The sequence below is a fragment of the Vigna unguiculata genome, chromosome 11 (genome assembly GCF_004118075.2).
Source record: "Vigna unguiculata cultivar IT97K-499-35 chromosome 11, ASM411807v1, whole genome shotgun sequence".
NCBI classification, from domain to species: Eukaryota; Viridiplantae; Streptophyta; class Magnoliopsida; order Fabales; family Fabaceae; genus Vigna; species Vigna unguiculata.
This window is the reverse complement of record NC_040289.1, coordinates 31005260-31033244: the sequence shown is the minus strand read 5'-3', so window position 1 is coordinate 31033244 and position 27985 is coordinate 31005260. Positions and strand designations below refer to the sequence as shown.

General features: G+C 31.6%; 1 protein-coding gene and 1 non-coding gene across 4 annotated transcripts; both read right to left on the bottom strand.

Annotated features, from left to right (window-relative positions):
* Positions 1-397: 397 nt before the first annotated feature.
* On the bottom strand, positions 398-5268 carry LOC114169484 (beta-glucuronosyltransferase GlcAT14A-like). 3 transcript variants are annotated; one of them, XM_028054650.1, is made up of 5 exons: positions 4647-5268; positions 3664-4493; positions 1778-1853; positions 1564-1679; positions 398-1359 (listed from the first exon to the last, which is right to left on the bottom strand). In XM_028054650.1, exons 2-5 carry the CDS (start codon positions 4259-4261, stop codon positions 851-853), a joined length of 1299 nt encoding a protein of 432 aa, XP_027910451.1. In that variant the 5' UTR covers positions 4262-4493; positions 4647-5268; the 3' UTR covers positions 398-850. The 3 variants fall into 3 exon arrangements, with proteins under 3 accessions (XP_027910451.1, XP_027910452.1, XP_027910450.1); XM_028054651.1 differs by having other exon boundaries at positions 4842-5268; XM_028054649.1 differs by having other exon boundaries at positions 3664-5268.
* Positions 5269-9618: 4350 nt separating this feature from the next.
* On the bottom strand, positions 9619-9690 carry TRNAD-GUC. Its single transcript has one exon. It is a non-coding gene; the product is annotated as a tRNA-Asp (tRNA).
* Between the last annotated feature and the right edge of the window lie 18295 nt (positions 9691-27985).

Sequence of the window (27985 nt, the reverse complement as noted above, 5' to 3'; positions counted from 1 at the left end):
AAAAAAAAAAAGTACTTTATCTTAGTCTACATGTATCCAATGGTGGACCATGCTTGATGACTAATTGGCAAAGAATCCACACCAAGGAACTGTAGTGCTTGAGTTTGAACTAAAGGCAAGTCCTTGAGATGCGCTCTTATAGCATACTGATCATGTTCCATAATGAACAGCAGCACAAGGATTAGTGCTTGACGGTAGCCAATGGTGCAGACATTGGTGTTTGCAAATGTGAGAAATTCAACTAAAATAATCTGTATGTTGTTGACTTGTTGGAGCCACACCAGATTGGAGCATACAATTTGTCTCCAGAAACTAATAACAATAATAAAAAATCACTGTTCATAATAACAGATCATTATCACCATTTGTAAAGTTAGAATTATCTTCGACTTAAAGATTCCACATTACTAAGTATATTGCAGTATAAAAAGTGCATACGAGTGGAACATAACAAAACCTCATGAGTTAGCTTTTATAGTGCATTTCTATCTTATCTAAAGATCTTAACACATGCTTACATTAAATTGTACAAAATGTAAGTGATGCTGCTTGAATATTTATCCATAGCAAAATAGATAAGTGCCCGAAAGTCCAATGTGAATTTAATTGCCTTTTTGTAACTCGACAAAGAAGTGTTGTAATTGCATAAATGGTTGGTTGAAACAGCAACCAAAAGCGTGTTTAGGCCGAAACAAGCATCAAAACTGGTAGTGTGAGTGCTTGTTGATTGTGAATATGAACCTATATTGAGCACAAAATTTGGACCTTTTACATCAGATATATATGATCTATAGCAACACTTATGTACACTTGACATCATTCATCCTAATTGGGCTAGGGTACCCCTTTGTCACAAACACTGCTTGCTTAGAGATTCTTTAGATAACAGCCCCTGAAGCAGCTCACTCAGCCTATCAGCACCAGGGCCTGGCCTAAACATTGTACCATTGCCACGAACAGAACAAGGGTCAGCCCCACCTTCTGAGGTTCCAACACACCAAGCCCCAGGTGAAAATCTGTGGGTGCGCCCCAGAAGTTCCTTGTCGATCTTGTCCAGAACTGGATCATCCTTAGCAAATTTTCGTGCAAAAAGTGCCTTGCTTTTAACCATTTTGTCAAAGTCCTTCATGGTTAAGGAGATGGGGTGCTGCTTTGGGGGAGTGTCCCAAGCAATGTAGTGAAGATCATGGCTTATCGCGGTGTGATGGAATTCCTCAGTGTTACAAATGACAGTGTGAAAGTATCCCTCTGGAGAGGACACAAAATTTGTATAGTACATTAGCATAGTCCGTGGAAAGTTATCCCATCCCCATATACAGTACTCCACAAAGGACCGAGTCAGTACAACCCAAGCTGAACCTGCTCACAGGGCATAGAAGTATATAGGAATCCACCATGTTCATTGTTCATCTAATGGAAAAAAGGTTAAGTAATCATGTCATGCTAGCTAGCTAGTTATGTTGCAATCTTAGAACTGCTAAACCTTAAAAGGGCCTCCTATAATTTAAATTTGCAGTAGAAAATAGTTTTCTAAAATGTTATAGATAATAGATAGGGACATACCAGTAAACAGTTTAAAAGACGTGGGAAGGGTTCTTCGTTGAGTGGTCAATGCTAAATCAGATTTCTTTGATAAGTAAAGGGCAGGATCAATAATGATGGGTCTTGCTCTTTGGTTCCTGCATAGAATAAGTAATATAAGTAAATCAGGGGAGAAAAAACATGCAGAATATGGTCTACAGTAATTTTCAGATACATAATAATCAAATTCACTTACAATTTCCAACCAGCAATGCGTGTATGCTCAATGAAATTGAGATTTCTTGACAGATTCGAGAAAACATAAAGCAAATCTGCAAAAGCAGAAAACAAATATCAAATGGGTTCAAGGAGAAAACATCTTGCATGTTTGACTTGACAGATGCACAACTCAATGAAACTAAAACTATAAACAGCATGAAATGATCTATGCGAATCTTGATTTATGCCAAATGATAGAATATCAGACAGAAAGAAGATGCTGAAACCAGAAGACTCACGTTATTGAGTGCAAAATACCATGAAGCAAATTGTTACGCAGTTATGAAGGTACTAGAAACTTTACTTTGCCTTATAGGTCAAAATTAATATTTTGCATCTGAGTCTGACAACCACCCAAAACAGACTTCTATAAATTTATCTTGAATGTTTTACAATTATGTCCAGTTCATACTTCATTTTCCAGCAGCACAATAGTTCTGGTCATGCATAGAAAGAATAAACTATTTATAATATAAACCATGTCCCACATATATTCAGAATTGCAGTTATGAAGTTTGTCTACTGTGAGCAGAGGTAATTAATAATCAATCTTAATTTAAAGGACTAAGACTACAGTACAATTCAAAATTAATTAAACAGAGGATATACCTTTGTTCACTTCATAGAGAAATTCATGAGACAAATATGATTGCATATAAGTTCTGTGGAAAAGAATCAGATCTTTTGAAAAAACAATGGCTATTTATGGGAAAGAAGAACTATCTAACATCTGCTGTGGTAATGAAGATATTGAAAGACCTTGTTTAGCCCCTATGTGCTATAAGTTATAGATTATGAATGTAATCCAGCAGATATCAACTATGGTGACCTTCATAAGAATCCAAACAAATCTCTCAAATCTATGCATAAAATGCATATTGGGGTTGACAGGAGAAGTTCAAGGATGCAATGGTATTGGTGGCAAGGCATATGTCAAATCTTCAATACTAAGACCTCAAACTCTGACATCAAGTGGGATAAAGCTAGGTTGTTGTTTTCTTAAAGAGCTAGGCAAAGCTAATTTATGGAGACTTAATTTGGCATCCTTCACATTTATTAGGGAATAGAGCAACCACCAATCCATATTAGCAATGATTTCGATATCAAAACGGTCTGAATGGTACAATTAGAAATATATAAAATTTACACTACTTGTAGACTGTATTATAAGAGGCACATGAACTAACTAATTTCTGTCTTGCTTCACGAGGATGACTGTCCTTGAATTACTAAAGACAACTATTCTTTAGGCTAGAATGTCTGTGATGGAAGATTATAGCAACATAAAACAATAGAAATACAGAGAGAGAAAAAAAACACGAGGTAGTGAAAATGGCAAATGATTGTTTTTCAGGCCATAATTTACTTGCTAGCCTTTTACTATTTAAACACGTGTAACAAGAAAATGGAAGTGGTAGCTGTGTTTGATAGTATGTAATGTAACTCACTTATTTCAGCCATTAGTTGTTAAACAAACCTAATGATGTTACATAGAGATCCATCCTGAATAATTGGCAATGATCACAAGATTGATAAAGATGAACAAAAGTCGTTCCTGTTGCTAAAACATCACTGCATACTTTAATAATGGTTTCTGTCCACTAAACAATAGTGTAGTGCTCAAGGGAAATAAAGTAACAACGTGTCAAAAAGGAAAGGCAAACTACACATGATGTAGCAGCCTAACTATTACTATCCATTTGCCATACATCACACTGTGAAACCACTGTGAAACAGCATCATGTGTTCAAATCTAGATGAAAGTTTGTAAGGATCAGACGAAAAGGCCATAATTTATGCATGCATTTTGGGAGAAATTTTATGATATAATATGAAGTTGCTAATAAAGGCTCAGTTACTAACCATCCTGTGTCATAAGAGGATAATCTGAAGCACTGAGGTTAATAAACCAGTCCCATTCTGAACTTTCCTTCAATAGAATTGCAATAGCTTGGAGGGTGCAAGCAATCATCGTAGGACCCTTATAAGTTACCAAATTGGATTGAGACATAACACGCACATTCTCCACCTCACGAAAAACTGGATCAGCTTTCACTGCATTCGCCAATTCCAATCTTTCACGGGGCGGTGCCTCAAGATCTAAATGCAAGATGTATTGATTCCTTGGGTGGTACACTGCCTCTAATGTCCTCATCATCCTATGACTATCACCCTTTGTGCCTGATATAAGGTAGGCAAACCTTGGTGCCTCCCTTTTCACCACACTAACATTAGAAGCCCTTTCTATGTCTGATTCAACAAAATATCCATTGGAATTCTCTGATCTCTTGAAAGAAATGATTTCAAACGGTGATTGCTCTCCCCCACTATCAGAACTAAGTGCCCCAAAAATAGCTGTTAGAACCAGACTCATAGATATAATCAAACTTGCAAAAAAAGGGAGAATCCACTTCCTGTCACTAAACATCCTTCCTGAATGAGAACCTGCATTTTTCCTCATACTCTTGCGTGATACCGCTAAACCAGAATCAAACTTTAAAACCCCTTCACTTCAAGGGAAAACCAAGATCTCTACCTGTGTTCAGTTCCTGCAGATGAGTTTAAACACAAATCTCCAAGAACCCCACAAATCTTTGCAAGATAAGAAGAGAATACAATGATTCGGCAGCGGAACCAGAGCCACCTTCTTAACAAGTATATTTAGCATATAAGCACAAAAGCGTCCATGTTTTCTGCAGGATAAAACATGGTTTTCAAACAAAGATGCTTATCTTAATCGGCATCAATCCACACCCAATGCCAAAGATTTTGATTTGGGAGCTATATAAGTAACATGTGATACATGGCAAATTGACAATGGTTCGGTTAGGGGAATTGGGACCCACCTCTAGATAACAGGCTCAGATCTGATTACACCCTCTTCAGAAAGGAACAATGTTTTTTAAGGTGCAAAAGGTGGAGGAAACTTCACAATAAGTCAATGTTAAGTCTCTTTACAAGTAACCTACCTATATTGTAATTGTAACTCACAGAATCAAAACTACACCTCAGATTTCACCTGCAGGGACTTAAATGCAAACCTGTTCTTTCTGCTTTCTTTTACTCCTCTTCTGCAAACTGTTCCCGAGCCAGGATCTCTGTCACCCCAAAATTAAATACCCCAACATAGGACCAATATTGGGAACTGAACAAACTTGAAAGGCAAGTATTGGGTAACTTCAGATTCAAAAGATGTTTAGTTTAAAGAAACTGGTTCAAACTCATAACTCCAGAGGAAGGAGAACAAGAAAAAAAGATTCAATGAAGATTCAAAGTGATGTGTTTGAGTTGAGGGTTATGAGGACTATGCTGTGAGGAACAGGGTTTTCTAGAAAGAGGGGTGAGATTGTGTTGCTGTACTCTTGTTGTTTAGGCCATTTCTTAGTCTGGGTGGCAAAAGAGATTCAGGAGTGGTGACTTTGCTTTCAATGCTTTGTTGGGTGGCAAAATTTTCATTTTTTACGTTATGTTGCGGATTTTAATATTCATGTTTGGTCTTTTGATAATATTAATAATAGTAGTAATAATAACAATAACGCGCTTCTGTTTTCTCTTCGTGTGCTTTACACGTCAGTTTTCTGAAGCAGCTTGAGTTTCTTGTTGTGAGTTGTAACTCCAACATTCAATTTGCTGAACTCCATTTTCAAACTGCATTATTTCTCTTTCAAATCATTATTCTACAGCACTCAGATCCTATTAAATTTTTATTTTTCTTTTCATACAAACACAAATCCTTTTCCCTGATAAACCCAAATTTAGAAAGAAAATCGCAAAATGAATCTTATAACCAAATATTTAGTCAAATAAACTCTTTTAAGAGAAAACAGCAATTAAATAATGAATAGATACCTTTATTGTTTATAAAATTGTGAATTAAAAAAATTAACTTTTATTAATATAAGTAAGGCTTAAATACCTTTTTGTTCTCATTTCCGTAGTGTTTGTTGCAGATGGTCATCATTTTGACAGAATATTTAAAATGGTCCTCATTCTCACCGAATGTTTAAAATGATCCTCATTTTAGCAATTCATGTTTTATTTGATCCTTTTCTGTAACGTCGTTTAAATCATTAACGAAGCATTGTACAGGTGACACGATTTGTATCAGGGTGTGTTACGTGTACTGTACAGGTGGTTAATTAACGTTAATTTTTCAATTTAGGAGAAATTTTGCAATTAGGAAAATTTCTTCATCTTCGTCTTTCTTGAGCTCGAATTTGCATAGGAAGCAGCTAATACTTGTCATTTTATCATTGGATTGCAGTTGCGCTCTTCATTTCAATTTTCCAATTAATCATCATCAACGAGGTAAATGGATTTATGGTTTTCTGGGTTGTGTTTGCTTGTGGGTTAGGGTTTTCGTAATTCTATTTTGGGGTTTATTTGTGTTTCGATTGTTGTGATGTTCTGCATGGTTTCTAAATTACCTAGCTGAGACTGTACCAGATGCCCAAATTGTTGAGAATGCACCAACGGCTGAGAATGCTCCAACTACTGAAACTCAAACAACTCAACCACCAAGGAATGATGTGGAGAGTCAAGCAGCACCACTACCAACACCAGAAGAACTATCTCAGCAGGTTAGGATGAAATTACAGATTAGGAGGAGGTCATGATAGCAGCTACAAACGTCTTAGTTATTTTTTGGAATTTCTAATGTAGAATTCATTATTGATGTACTGCATTTTGACTTTCCTTAAACTTCGTTCAATTTCACTTTTGCCAAACATTGATGTAGTGCATTTTGATGAGGATGAATTAACGTTATGAATTTAACTTCTTCCAGACTTAGATCAATTTAATTTTTCCCAAGCTTAGATCAATATCACTTACTTCAATGCTCAGATTAGTATGTCATTTTGAACATGTTGGGACTAATATCAACATAATCAAACTAATTCATTTCTTCATTTAACAATAGTACAAAATAGATTGGACTTTAAAAGATTACACACGATAACAGTACGAATAATACAATAACAACACAAGTGAACCCTAATACTAATTGCAACCTCTTCTCAGCAACCTTCAATGACTTCTCCAAATCATTAATCTGCCTCATTTTATGTCATGATGATGACATTCTTTTCATCAACACCACCGTTTGAAAAAGTTGCAGCCCACATTATTGGAACCACCACTTTGTAAATCTATAAACCAAAAATTAAAACCAATTTATTATTAACACAAAAATAAAAACAGATTGTACCCAAAATTTTCTACTAATATTCTTTGGAGTTCTTGCCATCCTCAAAGTTGTCATCTCTCCGCAGCTACAACTTGGGGTTAATCCATTTCTCGTTGAACCACCAACAGTGCACGAAGATTGAGACTGTAACATACCTATATAATAGGATTGCAGGAAAAAGAAGATTGCAACAACACCAATTGGGAAAGGAGGAACAAGATTGCCAAAACTCACCAACTGTCCAAACATTCCTTACCAAAACCCTAGCTCACTTATTTATTCCCAAATATCTAATTACCACACCTGTACGATACACGTAACACACCCTAATACAAACCGTGCCACCTGTACAATGCTTCGTTAATGATTTAAACGACATTACAAAAAGGACCAAATAAAACACAAATTGCGAAAATAAGGACCATTTTAAACATCCAGTAAAAATGATGACCATTTTAAACATTCTGTCAAAATGAGGACCATCTACAACAAACATTACGAAAATGAAGACCAAAAAGGTATTTAAGCCTATCAGTAATTAGTAATGGCAAATAAATTTATTTGAATATAAATTATTAAGTTTAATAGTTTAATATTAAACCATTTCAATATAAATTAATATTACTGCTATTTTAAATTTCATTTGAAAAATAAAGGTTAGTACTAATAAAGATTCATATATAAATTTAATTTAGTATAAAATAAATTTAATTAATAAATATAATGTTCCATATAAAATATTGATATGATATGATGTGATAACTTTTAATTTATTTTATATTTTAACACTTTATCTCAAGACAACAATACGAGTTAGCCTAGCTTGTTTAGGTCCGTCCTGTATTTGGTCTACAAAATATTTATCGGGCTAGCCCGTCTTGTATATGAAAAATAATATCAATATCACGCTTGCCTAGGCCTACACAAAGCTCGCTAGCCCACATTTTGGGTACATGATTTAGTTTCCTGTGAACACATTTAGAAGCTTGAATTCAGGATATTTTTTCCTCCACGTACACAGTAACAAACAAGTTTTATCAAACATGTGTGACTTTTGGAGAAGGCGTGAGAAGCAAAAAAGAGAAAAGTGTTAGAAAGTGAACTTTAAGCCTAATTCAACCCCACAAAACCAGTTTGTAAGATAAGGTTTGCACCCCACTTATATACTTTGAAATTGTCTTATCTTTAGTCGATGTGGGACATCTAACACACCCTCCTCACGTCGAGGTATATACATCTCGTGCGTGGGACTAGAAATGAGTGGTCTGATAACGAGTTGAATAATATGTCCAATAAATATCGCTAGGATAGTCTTTTTAACTATGGCTCTGATACCATGTTAAGAAGTAGACTTTAAGCCTAACTCAATCTTACAAAATTGGCTTGTAAGGTGCGGTTTGCACCCCACTTATATAGTATGAAATTGACTTACCTCTAGTCAATTTGAGATATCCAATACACCTTCCTCACGCTGAGGTATATACATCTTAGGAGATTCAATGCGGGTAAGCGCCCCCCTCTAATGCGTGGGACTAGAAATGGGTGGTCTAATAGCAGGTGAAACAGTATGTTCAAGAAGTCTTACTAGGATAGGCTTTTTAACTATGGATCTAATACCATGTTAAGAAGTGGACTTTAAGTCTAACTCAACCCCACAAAATTGGCTTATAACGTGAGGTTTACACCCCACTTATAAAGTATGAATTTGCACCCCATGCATGATTGGAGGTAAATACAAATTAAAATAAGGTTAGGGACACATCACTTAATATATAAATGAAAATAATTCTGAATAGATAATAAATAATAAAATAAAATGATAAAATGATAGATGTTTCATTTCTTTACCTCAGAGATCGTAACAAATGTAAGTAAATGTATGTTTCCTTTCCTTTCTAATTTTGGTTTACTTTGCACTAAATTATCCTTTCTTTCTTTCTATTAACTTTGCCCCTTTTCTTTTTATTGATTCTCCCCCACCCAGTCTTTTTTCACCCTTTCACATTCACCTTACGTTGGTATTTGTTAAGACTTTGACAATTGTACCAAGTCATGCAAGTAATAAAAATGGTAAGTCCAAGTATCGTTTTTCCACGAGAATTGTGTTTGTTTAGTTAACTAGGCGTACTTGCTAATTTAAGCATTGAATGTAAACATAGATTAATTCGAAAGAAGTGAAAACATAGATATTTCTAAACTTGAAAGTGATAAAATAATCAAGGCAAAGACTCATAATCCCTTTGGGGCATGTTTTGAATTTTTATGTAAAAATACTAATCCCTTAGATGTTTAAACACAAAAGACGCAGCTTTGGTCTATGTCTAGAACCAAACCTCTAGGTTGTTCTATCCATGTCTAGGGTTCCAAAACACTTTCAAATGCTTAGAGAACACAAAAACGCATAGATATTAATTCGAAACAAGTGAAAGCATAGATATTTCTAAACTATAAAGTGATAAAATAATCAAGGAAAAGACTCATAATCCCTTCGGGGGCATGTTTTGAATTTTTATGTAAAAATACTGATCCTTTAGATGTTTAAACACAAAAGACACTTTCCCATGCTTAGAGAACACAAAGGACTCATAACCATTTTCTGTTTGTGAATATGTCACAAGTTAACAAAATGGCGCCGTTGCCGGGGATCGAACCCGGGTCACCCGCGTGACAGGCGGGAATACTTACCACTACACTACAACGACATTAGTATGTTAGGTTGTTGTGAAAAAATCAACAATAATATTTGTTGTAAATGGGTTTAGAACGTTCAGTGCTTCCATATTTAACGTGAGATTTTCAAATTTCATTTTTCACACACAAACAACAAAAGTAAATAAGACAAATATCATGTAAAAATACATCATGTCCAAACAAAATAAAATAGAGAAACTCTTTCAAACCTATGAACTTGATTTTTGTCATACTTTATAAAGACTTGAATTAATTTTGTAGTAACAAGTCAGGATACATGAGTTATACCAAGGCCAATAGAGTATCCTAAAAACATCTCATCTTGAGTAAAACTTACTCATTTAAATCTCCAAAGTCATACCTCCAACTACAATAATCAAATATTTATTTATCATAAATTTTATTGTTTTATAATAATAATAATTATTATTATTATATTTATTCGCTATAAATAATAAATGTCTGAATAAATAGGATGAGTGCATAACTGAACATAAATATAAATAAATAGTGTTATGAATTAATGGTCGTATATTGATTTGATACAGTTACTCATATCATTGCTATGATTGATACTCGTATGATTCATTACTTTTTATGTAAATATTTGTATTAACTGTTTGATTTGTATATTTTATGAGTTACATGTTGTATATATAAATAGGGTTATTCCTATCAGTAATAAGACACAGAAAAGTTGTTCCCTATTCTTTCATTATTTGTTCTTCCTTCTCTTATTTCCTCTATTATTAGCTTTATTTTTATAACACGTTATCAACACCTTGCTCCAACCAACTGAATGCTAGTGGAAGCTTTTTTCTCTTTAAAGACAATGCTTTGAATGTCTCAATCCAGGCTCTTTCTTATCTTTTCTTCATTTACAATTTTATCTTATATTCTTATTATTGTATAAGAATGGTTTGACTTTATCAATTTTCATCTTCGTCTTATTATTATTATGATGGATCCTGGATATATCGTGATGAGAAGAATAGTTGAAAACTCATGTGGACATTCACTTAAAAGTAAAAAAAAAAACTTCTTTAGACTAATGAGTTCTCATTTACTATACATTCACAAAGAAAATTTGATATTAAGACCATCACCAAAAAAATTAGAAATGAGTCAATCTCATTTTCATAACGAATACAAAGTGATATTTATGGTCCAATACACACACCATGTTGATGATTTAGATATTTCATGGTTATAATTGATAAATCAACTAGATGGTCATATATTTGTTTATTATCTATTCACAATCAAGTATTTGCAAAGTTATTAGTACGGTTAAGAACTCACTTCCCAAATTATCTGATTAAGAAAACATGTTTTGATAATACTAGTGTAATTACATCTCATGCTTTTCATGAGTATTCTATATCAATTGGAATTGAAGTTAAGCATCCAATAGCACATGTTCATACTCAAAATATACTTGTGGAATCATTACTAAAACGTCTAAAATTGGTTGTAAGACCATTACTTATGAGAGTTAATCTTCCAATGGCTACTTGGGGATATGCGACTTTGCATGTTACATTATTGATTCACATCAAGACAACAAGTTATCACAAATACTCTATTATGTAGTTGGTTTTTGGTAAGTGACCTAATACTCTCATGTAAGAATTTTTGGGTGTGGTGTATATGTTTCAATTTCCCACCAAAAGGGACTATGATGGGTCCTCAGAGACAATTGAGAATATATGTTGGATATGATTCTCCCTTAATAATAAAATATCTTGAACTACCAACTTGAGACTTATTTACAGTTCGACTTTTCAACTGTCACTTTGATGAATAAGTTTTTCCAACATTAGGAGGAGAAAGAAAACAATTGAAAAAAGATATTGGTTGTAATGAATTATCATTGTCTTGTCTTGATCCTCATACAAATGAATGTGAACTAAAAGTTCAAAGGATAATTTATTTACAAAATTAGTCAATCAATTACCTTATGTTTTACTAATATAAAAAGGGTAACTAATACTAGCTACTAATGCTCCAAAGGTAATTGATATTAATTCATAACACGCCTGAAGTGTGGTAATCCTGTTAGTTCCAAAGACATGCTTGAAACGTGGTAGGCCTATTGGTTCCAGAGATAAAAACTTTTTAATGAGAAAGGGATCCAAAATGCAAGATGACCTAATCGAAAATGTTGAAATCCCAGAAGATTCATTTCACACAATTAATCATTCAGTTCTAGAAGAACCTCAAGTACCTGAAATTGTTGAAAATGATGAGATCTCAGTAAATTATGTCATGAATCATATAATATGGAACCAAAATGAAGTCAACATTGATGAAACTTTTACATATAATATAACAATATATGATATGAATGACAATATGAATGACAATGAGGATCAATAACCAATGATCATTGAAAATTGTCGACAAAGAAATGATTGACCAAAATGAAAATATGCAAAGAAGCATAATTAGATTTGTTTGCTAAATGAAAGGTTTTTGGACCTATAGTTCATACACCTGAGGGTGTGAAACCTATTAGGTACATATGTATTTTTGCACAAAAATAAAATAAGAATGATGAAATTGTTAAATACAAAACACGGTTGGTTGCTCAAAGTTTTTCACAAAAACCTAATATTTATTTGTGAAAAGACATATTCAATAGTATTGGATGCAACAACATTGCAATATTTGATTATCCTAGTTGCACAACAAGGTCTGCATTTACATCCAATGGATGATGTTACAACATCTTTGTACGGTTCTCTTGAAAATGATATTTATATGAAAATCCCTAGAGGATTTAATTTGCCTAACAAGATAAATTCTAAAGAGGGTTATTCAATAAAATTGAACAAGTCCTTTTATTGATTAAAGCAATTAGGATGTGTGTGGTATAATCGTCTTGTTGAGTACTTGTTAAAAGAAGGATATAGAAATGATCATATTTGTCATTGTATTTATATGAAAATATTAGAAAATGAATTTGTCATAATTACTGTTTATGTAGATGACATAAACATCATTGGAACTCCTAATGAACTCACAAACGAAATTGATTGTATAATGAAAGAATTTGAGATGAATGATCTTTGAAGGGAAAAGTTTTGTTTGAGATTATAAATTGAGTATTTAAATAAATATGTTTTGATACATCAAGATGCTTATATAATTAAAGTGCTTAAAATGTTCTAAATGGACAAGTCACATCCATTATGTACTCCAATAGTTGTGAGGTTGTTAAAGGATATTCTTAGACCTCAAGAAAATGATGAAGATCTTCTTAGTCCAGAAGTACCATATCTCAGTGTAATTGGAACACTAATGTATATTGCTATTATAATCGACCTGATATTGCATTTGCTATAAATTTGTTAAACAAGATATAGTTCTTCAACTATAAGAAGAAAATGGATTGAAGTAAAACATATGTTTCGTTACCTTAAGGGTACTACGAATATGAGCTTATTTTATCCAAATAATTCAAAATTAGACGTAATGGGTTATGCAAATGCATGTTATTTTACATATTCTCACAATGTTATAATGGTTGATCACAAATAGTATATTTGTTCACATGTGGTAGCATAATACTTTCATGATGGTATGTGAAAAAGACCATAACAACAACATTGTCTAATCATACAGAAATTTTATTATTACATGAGGTAAGTTGTGAATGTGTTTGGTTAAGGTCTATAATTCAACATGTGCAAGAAACTTGTGGCTATCCCCGACAAAGATGGATTCAACAACCATATATGAAGACAATATTGTATTGTTCAATTGAAAGGATGATATAGATATCCAAAAGATTCATTCATGTGAAAATCTAGCAGGTCTATTTATAAAGTATTTTCCAAGAAGAACTTTTGAGCAAATTGATTCACAAGATTGACTTTGTTATCTTAATAATGTAAGTTTACAGGATCGGGAGAAATAGGATATGTAAAGAACAATATTATATAGAATGATGTACTATTTTTCCTTCACTAGAGTTTTATCCCAAAGGATTTTTCCTAATAAGGTTTTAACGAAACACATTCTCTTATCAATGGACACCCAAGAGGGAGTTTTATGAATTAATGGTCATCCATTGATTTGATACCGTTACTCATATGATTGATATGATTGATACTCATAAGATTCAATACTCTTTAGGTAAATATTTGTATTAACCATTTAATTTTGATTTGTATCATTTATGAGTTATATGTTGTATCTATAAATAGGACTCTTTTTATCAGTAACAAGACATGAAGAAAAGTTCTTCCAATTCTATCATTATATGTTCTTCCTTTAATCCTTATATCTATTATTAATTTTATTTTATAACAATCAGGACTAATGCATGATTAAAAATAAATATAATTAAATAAATAAAATTTAAAATAAATATAAATTAGTTAAATAGCACATGTACGTAATAAAAGATAAATATAAATTAGTTAAATAACACATGTATGTAGATAAATATAAATTAAATAAATAAAAATTTGAAGTCATATAAATTAATTAAATATAGAAATAAATATAAATTATAAAATGTTAAAGACACGCAGTTAATATATAAATTAAATAATTATGAATGAATAATAAATAATCAAATAAAAAGTAAAAATGATAAATATCTCTTGTCCGTACCTTAAAAATAATAATAAATATAAATAAATACATGTTTTCCTTCCTTTCTTTATATTAATTCTGCCCTTATTTTAACTAATTCTATCCCACCCACTCTTTTTCACCCTTTTCACATTCATCTGGCATTTATATTTTTCTAATATGATTTTTAATAATGGTTTTCAAAAATAAAAAGTTTAAGTGAGAAATGAGCTTCTTCAAAATCGATTTTCGACTTATTTTTTAATATTCAAACTTCAGATTGAAAAAAAAAAATTCTCATATTAAACCGATTTCTCAACAAGAAAAATAATATATATAAAGGAAAAAGTCACCATTTTTAATTCTTTTGCAATTTGGACTCACTGGAACTTTGTACAAAAATCTGAACAGAATATAAAGGAAAAAGTTTAATTTAGTCAAAACTGTCGGTCGGTTTTTTTTTTTTTTTTGTGTATTTTCTGTATTTTTGCTATTTTGTTGTTTGAAATTTGTCATTTAATTCTAACCTATTTAATGTTTTTAAATATTTGTATTAGAATATTAAACTAGTTCTATCTCCATTTCTTTTATGAATTTTGAAAATTGATGAAAAAAGAAACTAAGATAGTTTATATATATATATATATATATATATATATATATATATATATATATATATATAAAAGATAGTAATTTTATACTTAAAAGATAAAAAACGCTAAAGAAAAAACATTCCAAAACTTTCAATATTAGTTTTCCTTTGTCTTTCTAATTTTTGTCGGTGATTTTTTATTACAAGTTTATTATTTAATTTAATGTTTTTAAGTATTTGTATTAGAATATTAAACTAGTTCTATCTCCATTTCTTTTATGAATTTTGAAAATGAAGAAAAAAGAAACTGAGATAGCATATATATATATATATATATATATATATATATATATAATATATATATATATATATGTATATATATATATGGGCGACTCAACGGATTTGGAAAGTCTAAAACAAACTTAAAAAATGAAGTCTTTTATTTAAAATTTAATTTTTGAACTTTTTTTTTGATGCAAAATATAACTTCCCATTTAATCAATAATCCAAATTAAGGAAACGTCACACGAATAACATAATAGTGCGGTCTTGCAGTATAAACACTACTCCTTACAATATTCAAGGCACACAACGATGTCAAAGCAAAACAAGATACAAAGTTCAACAGTAAAATAATTGAAAATTTAAAGGACAAGCCAATACATGGGCCATAGCCCTATAATAAAGCCCAACACAGTAGCATCCAACCTAGGTGTGCTACGCAGCGAAACCATCACCTCCCTGTTGACCACGGGTGTTCCTCACATCTGCTCACATCAATAAATTGATGATCATCGCAAAAGAGAAAACCACACATACAATACATACAACAAACAACAGAAGGGTAAGCTAGAGTCGATAAATAGTTTTATCATGCAATCATATACACTTTCACAGTCAATTATACATACATCACCCAAACATGTTATGACCTTCCAAACAATACACTAAGACTCGACATGACTCATCCAGATACGTATAATTTAGTCGGATTCAGCGGATGCTTGCACTTGTGGTGGATTCCCTGCTCTACTGAGCTGCTAACCCTCGAGCTAAGTGTTACAATGTCTCAACCCCCACACACAAGGTTAGCCCTTAATGAACTTCGGGCCTTCTACTACTCTCACCACAAGAGTCAGTCCGCTCTATGTGAGACTAACTGACTCCTTAGAGCGTCAGGATGCAACATTACCTTAAATCCTTACTAAATTATAAAGATGGGGCACCACCATGAACTTCCACTAACAGGGGACATGGAATTACGTCCCGACCACTGAAGCACCACCATGAGGTCTCACCTAGAGGCTCATGGAATTACGTCCTGACCACAAACCAATCATATTCAACCAACCAAGTAATATTTATCATACATATAAATCTCATGCCAACCTTTATAATCAATCCTCATTCATATTCCACGTTGAACCCATTCCAACTCATGCTTCCCAATCCATGAATATAGAAGTGAATTTTATACCGACACCATGTCACTTTGATAACCAACCATCCCATTTAAATTACATGCCAAGGTCATACTAAACCTATCATTCATAATCCATGAACCATATCACTCATGCATAATCATTCATCTCATGCTTTTAACATATCAATTCAATTCAAGCAAGTGCCAACTATCCAAGAACAGAGGAGCAACAAAATAGTCAAGCACCCTCGCCCAACTCCTCACTCAGGCCGAAAGGTCTCGCTCAGGCGAGCTCCTTTCGCCTAGGCGAAAGCTCGACTTACAGGAACAGTGACCTTACGCGCATTCTCGCTTAGGCGAGACTCTTCTCGCCGGAGCGAGACGTTCGCTCGCTTAAAAAAGAGTTAGTCGCTTGAGCGATGACTCGCGTAACGTAGCCTGGGCGAGCCTCTGTTAATCTCGCCTAGCCGAGGCAGGCTCGCTTGGGCGAGAAAACCAGTGCTCATCACTGTTCTCTCGTGCAACAGTCACACACGCTCACCCAAGTAGTTCAAACATGCAATCCCAATAGCGCATATTCACACACAGCCCATTCAATCATGAAATAAACGAAATACAGGTAGATTTCATGGAACATATAGAAGGATCTAGCTTCTCTTACCTGGAAAGAGCTAGTACAAGACCAGCGGCGGATTATTATGAGTGTAAGGAGGGGCCTTGGCCCCCCTAAAAATTTTGAATTTTTTTTTACAATAGATATTTTAATTTTTTTTATTATAAATATAAGTTTTGATTTTATTTTGTTATAAATATTAAATCAAATATTTTATTTTTTTTATAAACATAACAATTAATACTAATAAATAATAAAATATAAAATCAAATATAATAAAGAGTAAAGATTAAAAAGATTTATCAAGATATTTCATTATAGATTGTGTTTTTCATAAATTGTTCTCATCTTTTGTGACATCCCATTTTTAATAGATTAAAACTATTAAATATAAAGCATCACAAACATTATAATAATGAGAAGCACTCAGATGAACATAAAACGTAGGAGAGGTAACTGTTATAGTCATCCAGAATTTTTACTGTGAAAACAAAATTGGGCATACCACCATGCCATAACAAAACGTAAAGTAAGTTAACAGTTTGGCAAAAGGGGTTGCCACTAAACAGCTATTACAAAAGGCCCCATGGCCATCAAGACAAGAGAATTTAAGACGCACCGCTGCTATCCCCAGATCCACCTCGCGCACCTCTCTTATCTACTCCCACTAGAAGGTGATCATCGCAAAAAGAGAAACATAACAGAACATACACAAAAATGCAAGGGTAAGCTAGTGCAGTTTAAAACTTATCATGGTATAAAAGAATAAGTACTTAAACAGTCTAAATATGCAACACAGAAGGCATAGAGCATCATGGTATAGCAAACAAACAGGACACTATGACTCAATTATCCGTATACATATACTAAGATCGGATTCACTGGACGCTTGCAGTTGTGGTGGCCTCTACTGCTCTGCAGAGCCATTGCCAATGGGTTTCACCCTACCACACACAAGGTTAGCCTTTAAGCGTCTAAGGCCATTATCCTGCCATAGACTAGGGCCTCCTGCTACTCTCACCACTTGGGCCAGTTTGCTCTACATGAGACTCACTGACCCCTTTAGAGTTTTGGGATGCGGTCCTTACTTGAATCCATATCTTAATATACACACTACACACCACCATAAAGTCTCCCCACGAGACTCATGGAATTACGCCTATCTCACACCAATTTCATGTTTCGTAACTCATAACCACCACTTGTTATCTCAACATAAATTTCTCATGCACATTCTCAACCAACCATACAAATTTCCATATATTACTCATGTTCACATACAGATTTCAATGCATACCACTCATACAGCTCATGCAATCAGACCTAAATCTTGCATGTTCGAGATAATTAGCCACACCCAAGGTAAACACGAATCCAAAAACATAAGACTGCACTATTCTCGCCTGGGCTAGAAGCCCTCGCCTAAGCTACAACGACTGTCTCGCTTAAGCTAGGCCTTCTCGCCTAGGCGAGGCCTGGAACAGTGGCACTCTGCGAGCCCTCGCTTGGGCGAGTCCAGCTCGCCTGGGCGAGATCGTCGTTCGCCCAAAAATATAAAACCCCTCACCTAAACGAGGAGGCAAAGAGAGTACACTGGCTTTCCTCGAGTACTCGCTTGGGCGAGCCATTCTCGCCTGAGCGAGACAACGCGTTGCTCAAAACAAGCTTTGGTCGCTTGAGCGAGATACTAGAGCAGCACCAGGGCGAGCTCTCTGCTATTCTCGCCTGAGCGAGACGAGCTCGTTTAGGCGAGAACACCAGTTCTCCCCCACTATTTTACACATGCAGCACCACAAATAGACAACATCCACCAAATAGTTCATTCACATACAAGCACCTCACTTTTAAACCATCCCATTCACGAAATAATGCACAAATATATGGAAAAGCACTAAAATTTTACAAACAGAAAAGACTAGCTCCCCTTACCTTTTCTAGACACGAGAAAAGAAGCAGCAACCCAAGGAACGCAACCAGGCACAACAGTTCTACGGACTACAATGGTGAGCTGAAACGGAAACCCCAAGACCCAAAACGAGAGTAAGAAATGGAACCTAACCACAACAAAACGCCAACTGGAAGAAGGTGGAAAGAGAAAAAAAAGAAAGGCTATAATAGATCCGGGGTACTTACCAAAGAAGAGCACTAAACCCTAAACCCTAAACCCTAAACGGAGCACAGTCGCTCCAGGATTAGATTTGCGAGTTGGAAACAGTGAGCAAAAGTGGGTTTATTACAGAAACCCTAACAATGACCACGAAACTAAACCTGAGATGGAAAAACTATGAGTTGGAGAACACTTACGTCAGCAGAAACGAGGTCGAGCTAAACTTGAATCTGATTAAACTTCGAAACCCTAACAGAGCACAGTTCTTGGGAGAGAGGAGTAAGGCGGCTGATTTCTGAAAATGAGAAGAGTTGGTAAGGTTAGGGCAGTTTAGGGTCTGGTTTCCCCTTTTGGGCCAACCCTAGACCCAACTGATTTGGGCATCTCCTTTAAATTAGGGTAGAATAAAGGGTCTTTCTTCCTACACCTCCAAGCATTTCTTTTGCACCTCCAAAATTTCTTTAAATTCCCAAAATACCCTTTGACCATTTAAGGAAACTCACAGACATTACACCCCCAAAAATACTTCCGAATGTCGACTTCCGAAAGTCAAAATATATGACTTCCGAAAGTCAAAATATATCACCGGAAGTTGACTTCTGAAAGTCAAAATATATCACCGAAAGTCGACTTATGAAAGTTAAAATATATCACCGGAAGTCGACTTCTGAAAGTCAAAATATATCACCGGAAGTCGACTTTCGAAAATCAAAAATCATTACTAGAAGTTGACTTCCAAAAGTCGACTTCCAGAAATCAAAAAACATTACCGGAAGTTGACTTCCGGAGATAAAAATATTAAGTCAATTTTAAATATTTTTAATTCTTTTTAAATTTATATTTTCTAATTTATATTTTATTTTATTTTTTAAAATACGTATTAAAAATTATAAAACATATAAATTTTAAAAAAAATTACTTTAAAAAAAATAAGTAATAAAAATGCTAAATAAAAAATTGAAAAATAAAATTAAAAAATAATTTAAATTAAAATAATAAAACATAAAATTTAGAAAAAATGAAAAAAATATAAATATATATACTAGAAGTCGATTTTATATATATATATATATATATATATATATATATATATATATATATATATATATATATTTTTTTTTTTTTTTGACTTCCTGAAGTCGACATAATTTTGGGGGTGTGGTGTCTACGGATTTCCTTAAATGGTCAAAGAGTGTTTTGGGAATTTAAAGAAATTTTGGAGGTGTAGAAGAAATTTTGGAGGTGTAGGAAGAAAGACCCTAGAATAAAAATTAGAGAAAATAGTGGGTCTTACACAAAATTATTTATTAAATTGTCATAATTAATTTCATTTAACATTTTTTTCTCAATGGATAATAGGACTAATCCGTTTAATTTTTCTTGAAATATTGTTGATCTTAAATAAGTTTTTATTATTTTTATATTTGAGAAACTCCTTTTGGCTGAAACAATTGACACTAAAATTGTTAACAGTATTCTATAAGTTATATATATGTATTTGGAAAAGAATTTATTCTTTATATATATATATATATATATATATTTAAGAATATTAACTAGTTTATCACTTTCCAAACATATAATTTTCTTAAGATATTTAATTATGAAATTAAATCAAATCCATAAATATCAAACAAATTATTATGTTTTAAAGATTTTTCAAGGTTTAAGCATGTATCTTTCAAAAATGAAATATCTACACTGTAATACACAAGACATTTGTTTTTTTTTTTGTCCATAGCTCCTTTTTATTATGCAATAAAGTTTCAATTCTTCTTTTCTTTTAAATTTTTGAATAGACTGATTCAAATTTTGTAGTTAAAATATTTATATATGAAGTAGAAAATCATAATATATAAAACACTACTAAAGATAAATATATAAAACAAATAAATTAAATCAATAAAACTTGGTTCTGGTTGTCAAGAAAATAAATTTGATAGTAGACTTGTAGTATTTTGGAGTTTTAAGTTTCTTTTTCGTTCTTAAGTTTCAACTTTTTTCACAAACTTTCAAAGTTGTTTATTTTAAAATTAATCATTAGTAAAAAGAATTAAAAAAATATTGTTCTTCTAAACTCGATAATAAGTCTTTTTTTTTCTTAAACTTAAATTATCTTTCTACAGAAAACTTAACTTTGAATTACGTTCAAATTAATCTATTGTTTATCAAAAGACTAAATCATAATCTAATTAATAGTTTTGTAAAAAAAATCAGTTTTTCCTCGATATATATGATAAAAAAAACTCTCGAAACCGTAAATCTAAAAGTACCGAAAAATAAAACTAGGCAAAAGAAACACATTTCTAATTATAATACAAATCCAAAACAAAATAAAAATGACAACAACACAAATAGAACGAAAAAACATACTAACCAAAAATGAAGATGAAAAAATTGGTACACACGGACAACATGAGATTCAAGAGATTTAAGGGATGTAAAGAAAAAGATATAATCCAAATTGATTATAAGAGAATAAAGATAGTTAATCATTCTCTTTATTGTAAACAAAATTATAATTTACTAAAAAAATGTTTTAACTCATTAATTATCAATTTTACTACCAATAAAAATTAACATACGCTAATAACAATTTAATTTCCAAACATAAACTTATAATTAATTTAATAGAGCAATATTACTAATAAAATATTTTTTGAGAAATTTAATAGAGCAATATTAGTAATAAAGTATGGGTATAAATATGAAAAATCACCGAATTTTAATTGGGTATGAGGATGTAAATATCCACCCTATTCTTGTCCTCATATCCGCCATAATATCCGTCTCTATCATATCCTCTTTCTCTTTTAAATTATTAAAATTTAATTAAGTAATCATATATATATATATAAATAAGATAGTAATTTTATAAAACTTTCAATATTAGTTTTTGTCTGTCTTTCTAATTTTTTTCGGTGATTTCTTATTACAAGTTTATTAGATTTTTCTTTTACATTTATTTCATTTAACCGATTGCTTTGCGGATGGGGCTTAATTAAAATTTATTATTATATTGTATTTTATTTTTAAATTGAAAATTAAATTATCTAACTAAAATATGATATTAAAATAAAATTATCTAATTAAAATTTATTAATATATTATAATAATATTATTATTAGACTTAATTAAGTTTCAAGTCTCTTCTAAATATAAATATTTTTGAAAGTCTTTATTACAAAAATTTCATAGTTGTAAAAATATTTATATTTTTCAATTAAATATTTATTATTTTTTTAATTCGGTAATATAATTATTATCTTGTACCATCATCTTGGACGAAAAAAGACATAAATGAAAAGCATGTTTTAAGGAAACACGTAACATTGATTATTGTATAAATAGACTAGTTTTGTCAATTTTCATAAAGGTTTCTCAACTTCAATTTTCCATTGGCTATGAATATAATCAATGTAATAAATATCAACGAGAATCATATTACATTAGTTTTATCAATAATCCATGCAAAAAGTGGATCCAATATTACGAAAAAGCCATCGCATCCCCTATTACGACAGTTATAAAGAAAATGATGAAAATTTTTGACGTAAAAACAACAATTGAAGATATGTGTTCGGTCTAATGTATTTTCAATATTAGTGATCATAAATACTTTTACACCAAACATTAAGAATCATGACATGAATTAAACCTTAATAAATTACATGATAAATATGGTCAAAATAAGACACCAAATGACATCTTAACACATAAAATAGAATAAAAACAGAATATAAAAGAAATGAAATTCAAAAGTTTATACTAATCTGAAGGTTAATGAAATGGTTTATCCAATCGTTAGGTAGAAAACATAGAAATTCTAAGAACATAATGTATTGTTTTGATTTGTATGACTTTTAAAAATATGAGAGATATGAGACATATGAAAGATATATGTGATATGTTATACGGAAGAACATGTTGTATTTTATTGATATATCCTGTATATAGAGCAAAATATATTAGAATACTAAGTATAAAATATTTAGAATATCTCACTCCTACTCTAAAATAATAACTAATTTCTAAAACTGAAATATTTTCTAAAAACTAATTTAAATAAAAGAAGATATGAAGTAATATTCTCAACCTTCCTCCTTGCTTAATATTTGTTTATTTAAATGTTATATCTTCATATTTTATTCTGTTAGAAATATTTTAATATAATTTAAAAAATAAATAATTAAAAATAAAATTTCTACTGTTATTGAAGTTTTTATAGACCTTTAATTTATGGGTTAATGCTTTTAATGGCTAACGGTTATATTCTTATTGCAATTTACTTCTTTGTCTCCTTTATCTACCTATAAATACCACCTAGGTGCATGGGAAAAAACACAACAAATAGAGACAACAAACACTAGAGTTTTTAAAAGTGTTATTCTTTATTCTCTATATTATCTTTAAGACAATGGTGTTCATAAAGTTCGGAGATCCTTCGCTGCACTCGATCGATCTGACGGGTTGTTGTATCTTGGGAGAGAAACGCATATGATAAGAAACACATATGATTGTGAATTGATATATTTGTTTAGCCCTGTGCAGTAGGGGTGTTTTCTCTCTAAGGATAGCGTTATGCGTGCCTCAACCTAGGATATTTCTATTCTTTTCCTTGTTTATTTTTATTTATTATTGTTATTATATTTGTTGATATCTGATTAATATTCATTATTTTATATATTGTCTTAATAATTATTATTATATCATTTTATATTCTTATTATTATTAGTATTATTTGAGTAATCATTTTTCTAACAGATTCTCCATCTTTTGATGCTTGATCTTCTTCTCTTGTTGTGCTTGTAATTTTTTGTTTTTTTCTTTCTTCCATGGCGTCACATCTTTCTTCAATTTGACATTATCCTTTATATTTCTTCTTATATCAGCATCATCTTCTTTTTCTTTGTCAGGTGTGGACTTCATTGTAGTGACATTGGACCTTTTGTGAATATTAGAATGTGAACCTCCGTCTACTTTCTTTACTTGGACATCTACTTTCTTCCAGAGGTATTTATCTTTTGATTTTGATCTTTCTTTCATACTCACTTTATTTGTAGCACATTCCTCCTTCATGAAATCCAACGCAAATCTTTTGTCTTTCGTGTAGACTATGAATACTTATATGTTGTTAGCATTTTTTATCACACAAAACAAACTTTATTTTCAAAGGAGACCTTGTAACCTTTCTCTAACATTTGAGCTACACTTAACAAATTTTGAGTAATCTTAGGAACATATAAGACATCAAAAATTAATTTGATACCTGAATGAATTTTAATTGAAATTGTTCTTGTACCTTTCACAACAAGTTGTTCTCCATTCCCAATTCTTACCTTGGAAATATTTGATTTATTGAGCTCCTTGAAAAGTTCTCTATGAGTCATGTGGTTTGTGCAACCACTATCTATAATCCAATCTTTTGTAGATTCATTGGTTGTGACACATGATGTTGTAAGAAGTAGTTCCTCCTCTGATTTATCCTCCACAATTTGAACATCTTCTTAAGAATTTGGAGATTTGCATACCTTTCCTACATGTCCCAATTGACCGTATTTGTGACCTTTGACGTCTGGCCTCCACCAACACTAGTTGGGTTGATGACCTTTTTTCTTGCAATGGGGACAAGATGGAAAAAATTGTGTGTTGTTATATTTGCTCCTTCTATTTTTCTTAACTATGAGAGCGTTCTCTTCAGTGTAATTTAAATTACCTTCCTAGGAGTCATAATCTATAATTTTGTTGTGGGTGAGTGGCCATGTAAAGCCAGGCCAGGAACCGTAATCTATTGTGATGGGGAAATTATTGTGTAGATGTTGTGAATGTAGTGACTCCTTGGAAAGGAGTACTCTGTTGATGTGATGTTAGGTAATGTATTGAAAGGGATTTTGTATAGAACCTATCATGACTATGCTAGTATTGGACTCACATAGAGGAGTATATCTAGTTGTTAGAGTTGAAAGAGGTTCCTACAATTTGGAACTTCGCTATGGAAAAGTATTGGACCTCACAGATATGAGAAATTTACCATGGTCATACTTAGGATGGATTGTGGATCCTAATATATGAATCTATAATTATAGCTCTTGAGAGGCGGAAGTGAGTTATGACAAGTGTAGTCTTTGAGTTTGCTCAATACACTAGTCTTCCGAAAGTATAATCAAATGTTTATGCGATGCTTGAGCCATAAGGGTTGTGTTGTAATGACTGAGCCATGAGGGTTAAACCATGAGGATTAAGGCATGAGCGTTGTGTTGTGATGTGATGATTAAGGTATGGGAGTAAAGCCATGAGGGTTGTGTTGTATGATAGATATTTGATTACTGATTGAGTTATTGGATTTTGAATTGGTGATGATATTGTCTTATGTAGTATTTCTAAATTTTCACTAACTTATTCTTTTCTTTTGTGGTGTTGTGCAGCCACCTATGATGATCATATATTATATTGAGCAAAAAATCTACAAATGAAAATGATACGTATTAGTGAGGCTGCAACTCTTTAAGGTGGTATAGTGAATAATTTGTATGTACATATTCTTATGTTTGTAGTTCCTCCGAGAAATGTGATGTTTATACTATCCTTTTGAAAAAAATTTAAAAACACTTCTTGGAAGATTGTAAATACATTGTACATATGTAAATATTTGCAAGCTCTTTGTTATTTGTTATAAACAATGTGATGATGTAATTAAGTAGTATATTATGTTTTAATTAGAAACGTTATACTTTCTAAAAATTATTTACAATTAAAATAAAATATTTTTTCTTTTGTATCAAATTTTCACCATAACATTAATTCATTTTCAAATTATTCAAACAAACTATAAATTAAATTAAATTAAAGTATACAAAATGTCATATCAAATATAAACCTTAATATATGTTGTAATAACATATTATTTACATGCATGCTTTTCCGTTCGAGCAAAAGTAATGACCATTCAATGGACAAAAAGTTTATGCTATACAATTGAAAGGTAAAATTATAATTTCATAAACTTTCATATCTTTTCTACTCAACAAACTCACATTCCACTTCTTTTTCACCTCTTCAAATTGATGCCAATATATAAATATAAACATCTTCAATCTACACCTTCCCCTTCTCTACAAATAGTACCTCACTTAATCCAAATACACTATAAAAATATAATTGTTGCAATACATTTTTTAGGCTGAAGTAGGTGTAGAAAAGCAAAGCAACCACAAAACATAATCATTTGAAACATCAACCTAAGATTACATGATCATTCAATTTGTCAAAGGGGAAGACAAGGTCATGGAAATTTGATCCTCATTTTGGCCTTATATACTACCTTCTGTGTGCATGACCATCATATCAAGGCACAATCACACCCCACTACAATCACTTGATGAAGTGAAACTTTTGAATTGCTATAAAAAAACATTGATTTTTTTCACGCAACATAGTACACTTAAATTTATAAACCAAATTCTAACTTGTTTTTTAATTAATTTTTTACATACTCTTCAATTAGTTTCTTCTCAAAGACATAACTCACAATTCGATTTTTGAAATTAAACTGACAAAAATAAAATACTATCTGAATAAATATTTAATACATTATATAATCTATATATACTATTTTGCTGAAAAAAAATCTAAAAAAGAACCCTAGGAAATTGATGGTGATGAGATTTTAGGACCAGCTATTTAGGGTGTCCTTTCGGCAGGAGGTAGTTGCCATAGGTCACGGCCCTTAGGTAGGTACCAACCATACGTGGCGTCTAACAACACTAGTCGTCACATCATACTATTTGTTTTTAACTCATATTCGGCAATTTTTCTTAATGAAATTTTTATATATTCAATTTTGAGTTTAACAAAATAATAGATTAACTATGTTTTTGTGTTGTTTTTTTTTTTCCTATTTGAAACTTAATTCTGTTAAGTTTTTATACCAGAAATTTATGAATGCAGCAAGACATTACTTATCTTTCGACCAAAAAAATATTTAACCAAAAGTAATTTGAATTTATATAACAGTAATTCAGTGGTAACGTGTTTTATTTAGAAAGAGAAAAAAAAAAGTATTCGTGGACGATCTTTCGCTGTCAATGGCTAACGCCGTTGGTAGCAGTAGCTGCATCCATCAGATTAAGTTGTTTGAGATGCAGAAATTTTCATTGGATTCTGTGGGGAGGGTTTAAAAAAGTGTCAACTCAATATACTAGATTGGTTAATGCTGGCGACCTAACAGTTTTTCTTAGGAAAATGTTTTCTTCACGTCTTAAAGGATCACCGTTCAAAAATGTTTTCTTTAATTTCAACAATCATGTCTGCATCATATTTACATCTACTCCTTTCACACTTGGTTTTTTTTTTTTATTACTATATTATCTCTTTTCTCACATTTTTATTTCTTTTATTCTATTTTCTTTCCTTTCTCGAGATGTTAAGTAACAACCTATGCATTGTTACTCATTGTCATGTTCAATTCACTATTAAGGGAACTTTTACATGTTAACATTTTTTGAAGGAAAATATTTAATGTTCACCGTAATCATGGTAGATAGGTGGAGGATGGAAAGATACAAATGGAAAAAAATTAAATCTAAAATATGAGATGAATGATATGATAAAAAAATAATATTTATAAGATTTCCTCATTTAATATTTATAAGATCAAACTAATCAAAATCAAATGAGTAAAATTAGGTACATATCCATGAAAAGTAAAACACGAGGATAAGAAATTTCAGAAAACTAATCTGAAACTAAATTCGAGAGAGGTTGAATGTTTCAGAAAGTCTTCATATAAGAGAAATGTGAAGAAAATTGATGGAGTAGTTATGAGTAAAAGGGATGGAGAAACACTTATATCTTGGAAATCAATTTTTTAACGTTAAGATGAGTATTACAATAATTTGGTCAAAATATGGAAACTATTTTAAATATATTTGTTTAATGATTGAAAGTGTTAAAACTCCTAATCATTGTCAATTATTGTTTAAACACAA

Coding starts and splice junctions, on each gene's coding strand:
- LOC114169484 (XM_028054649.1), bottom strand. CDS start 4,261: ATGAGGAAAAATGCAGGTTCTCATTCAGGAAGGATGTTTAGTGACAGG. Junction 1,854..3,663: donor TCCTCTTATGACACAGGATG/GTTAGTAACTGA, acceptor CTGCTTTTGCAG/ATTTGCTTTATGTTTTCTCG. Junction 1,360..1,563: donor GTCTTTTAAACTGTTTACTG/GTATGTCCCTAT, acceptor CCCTGTGAGCAG/GTTCAGCTTGGGTTGTACTG.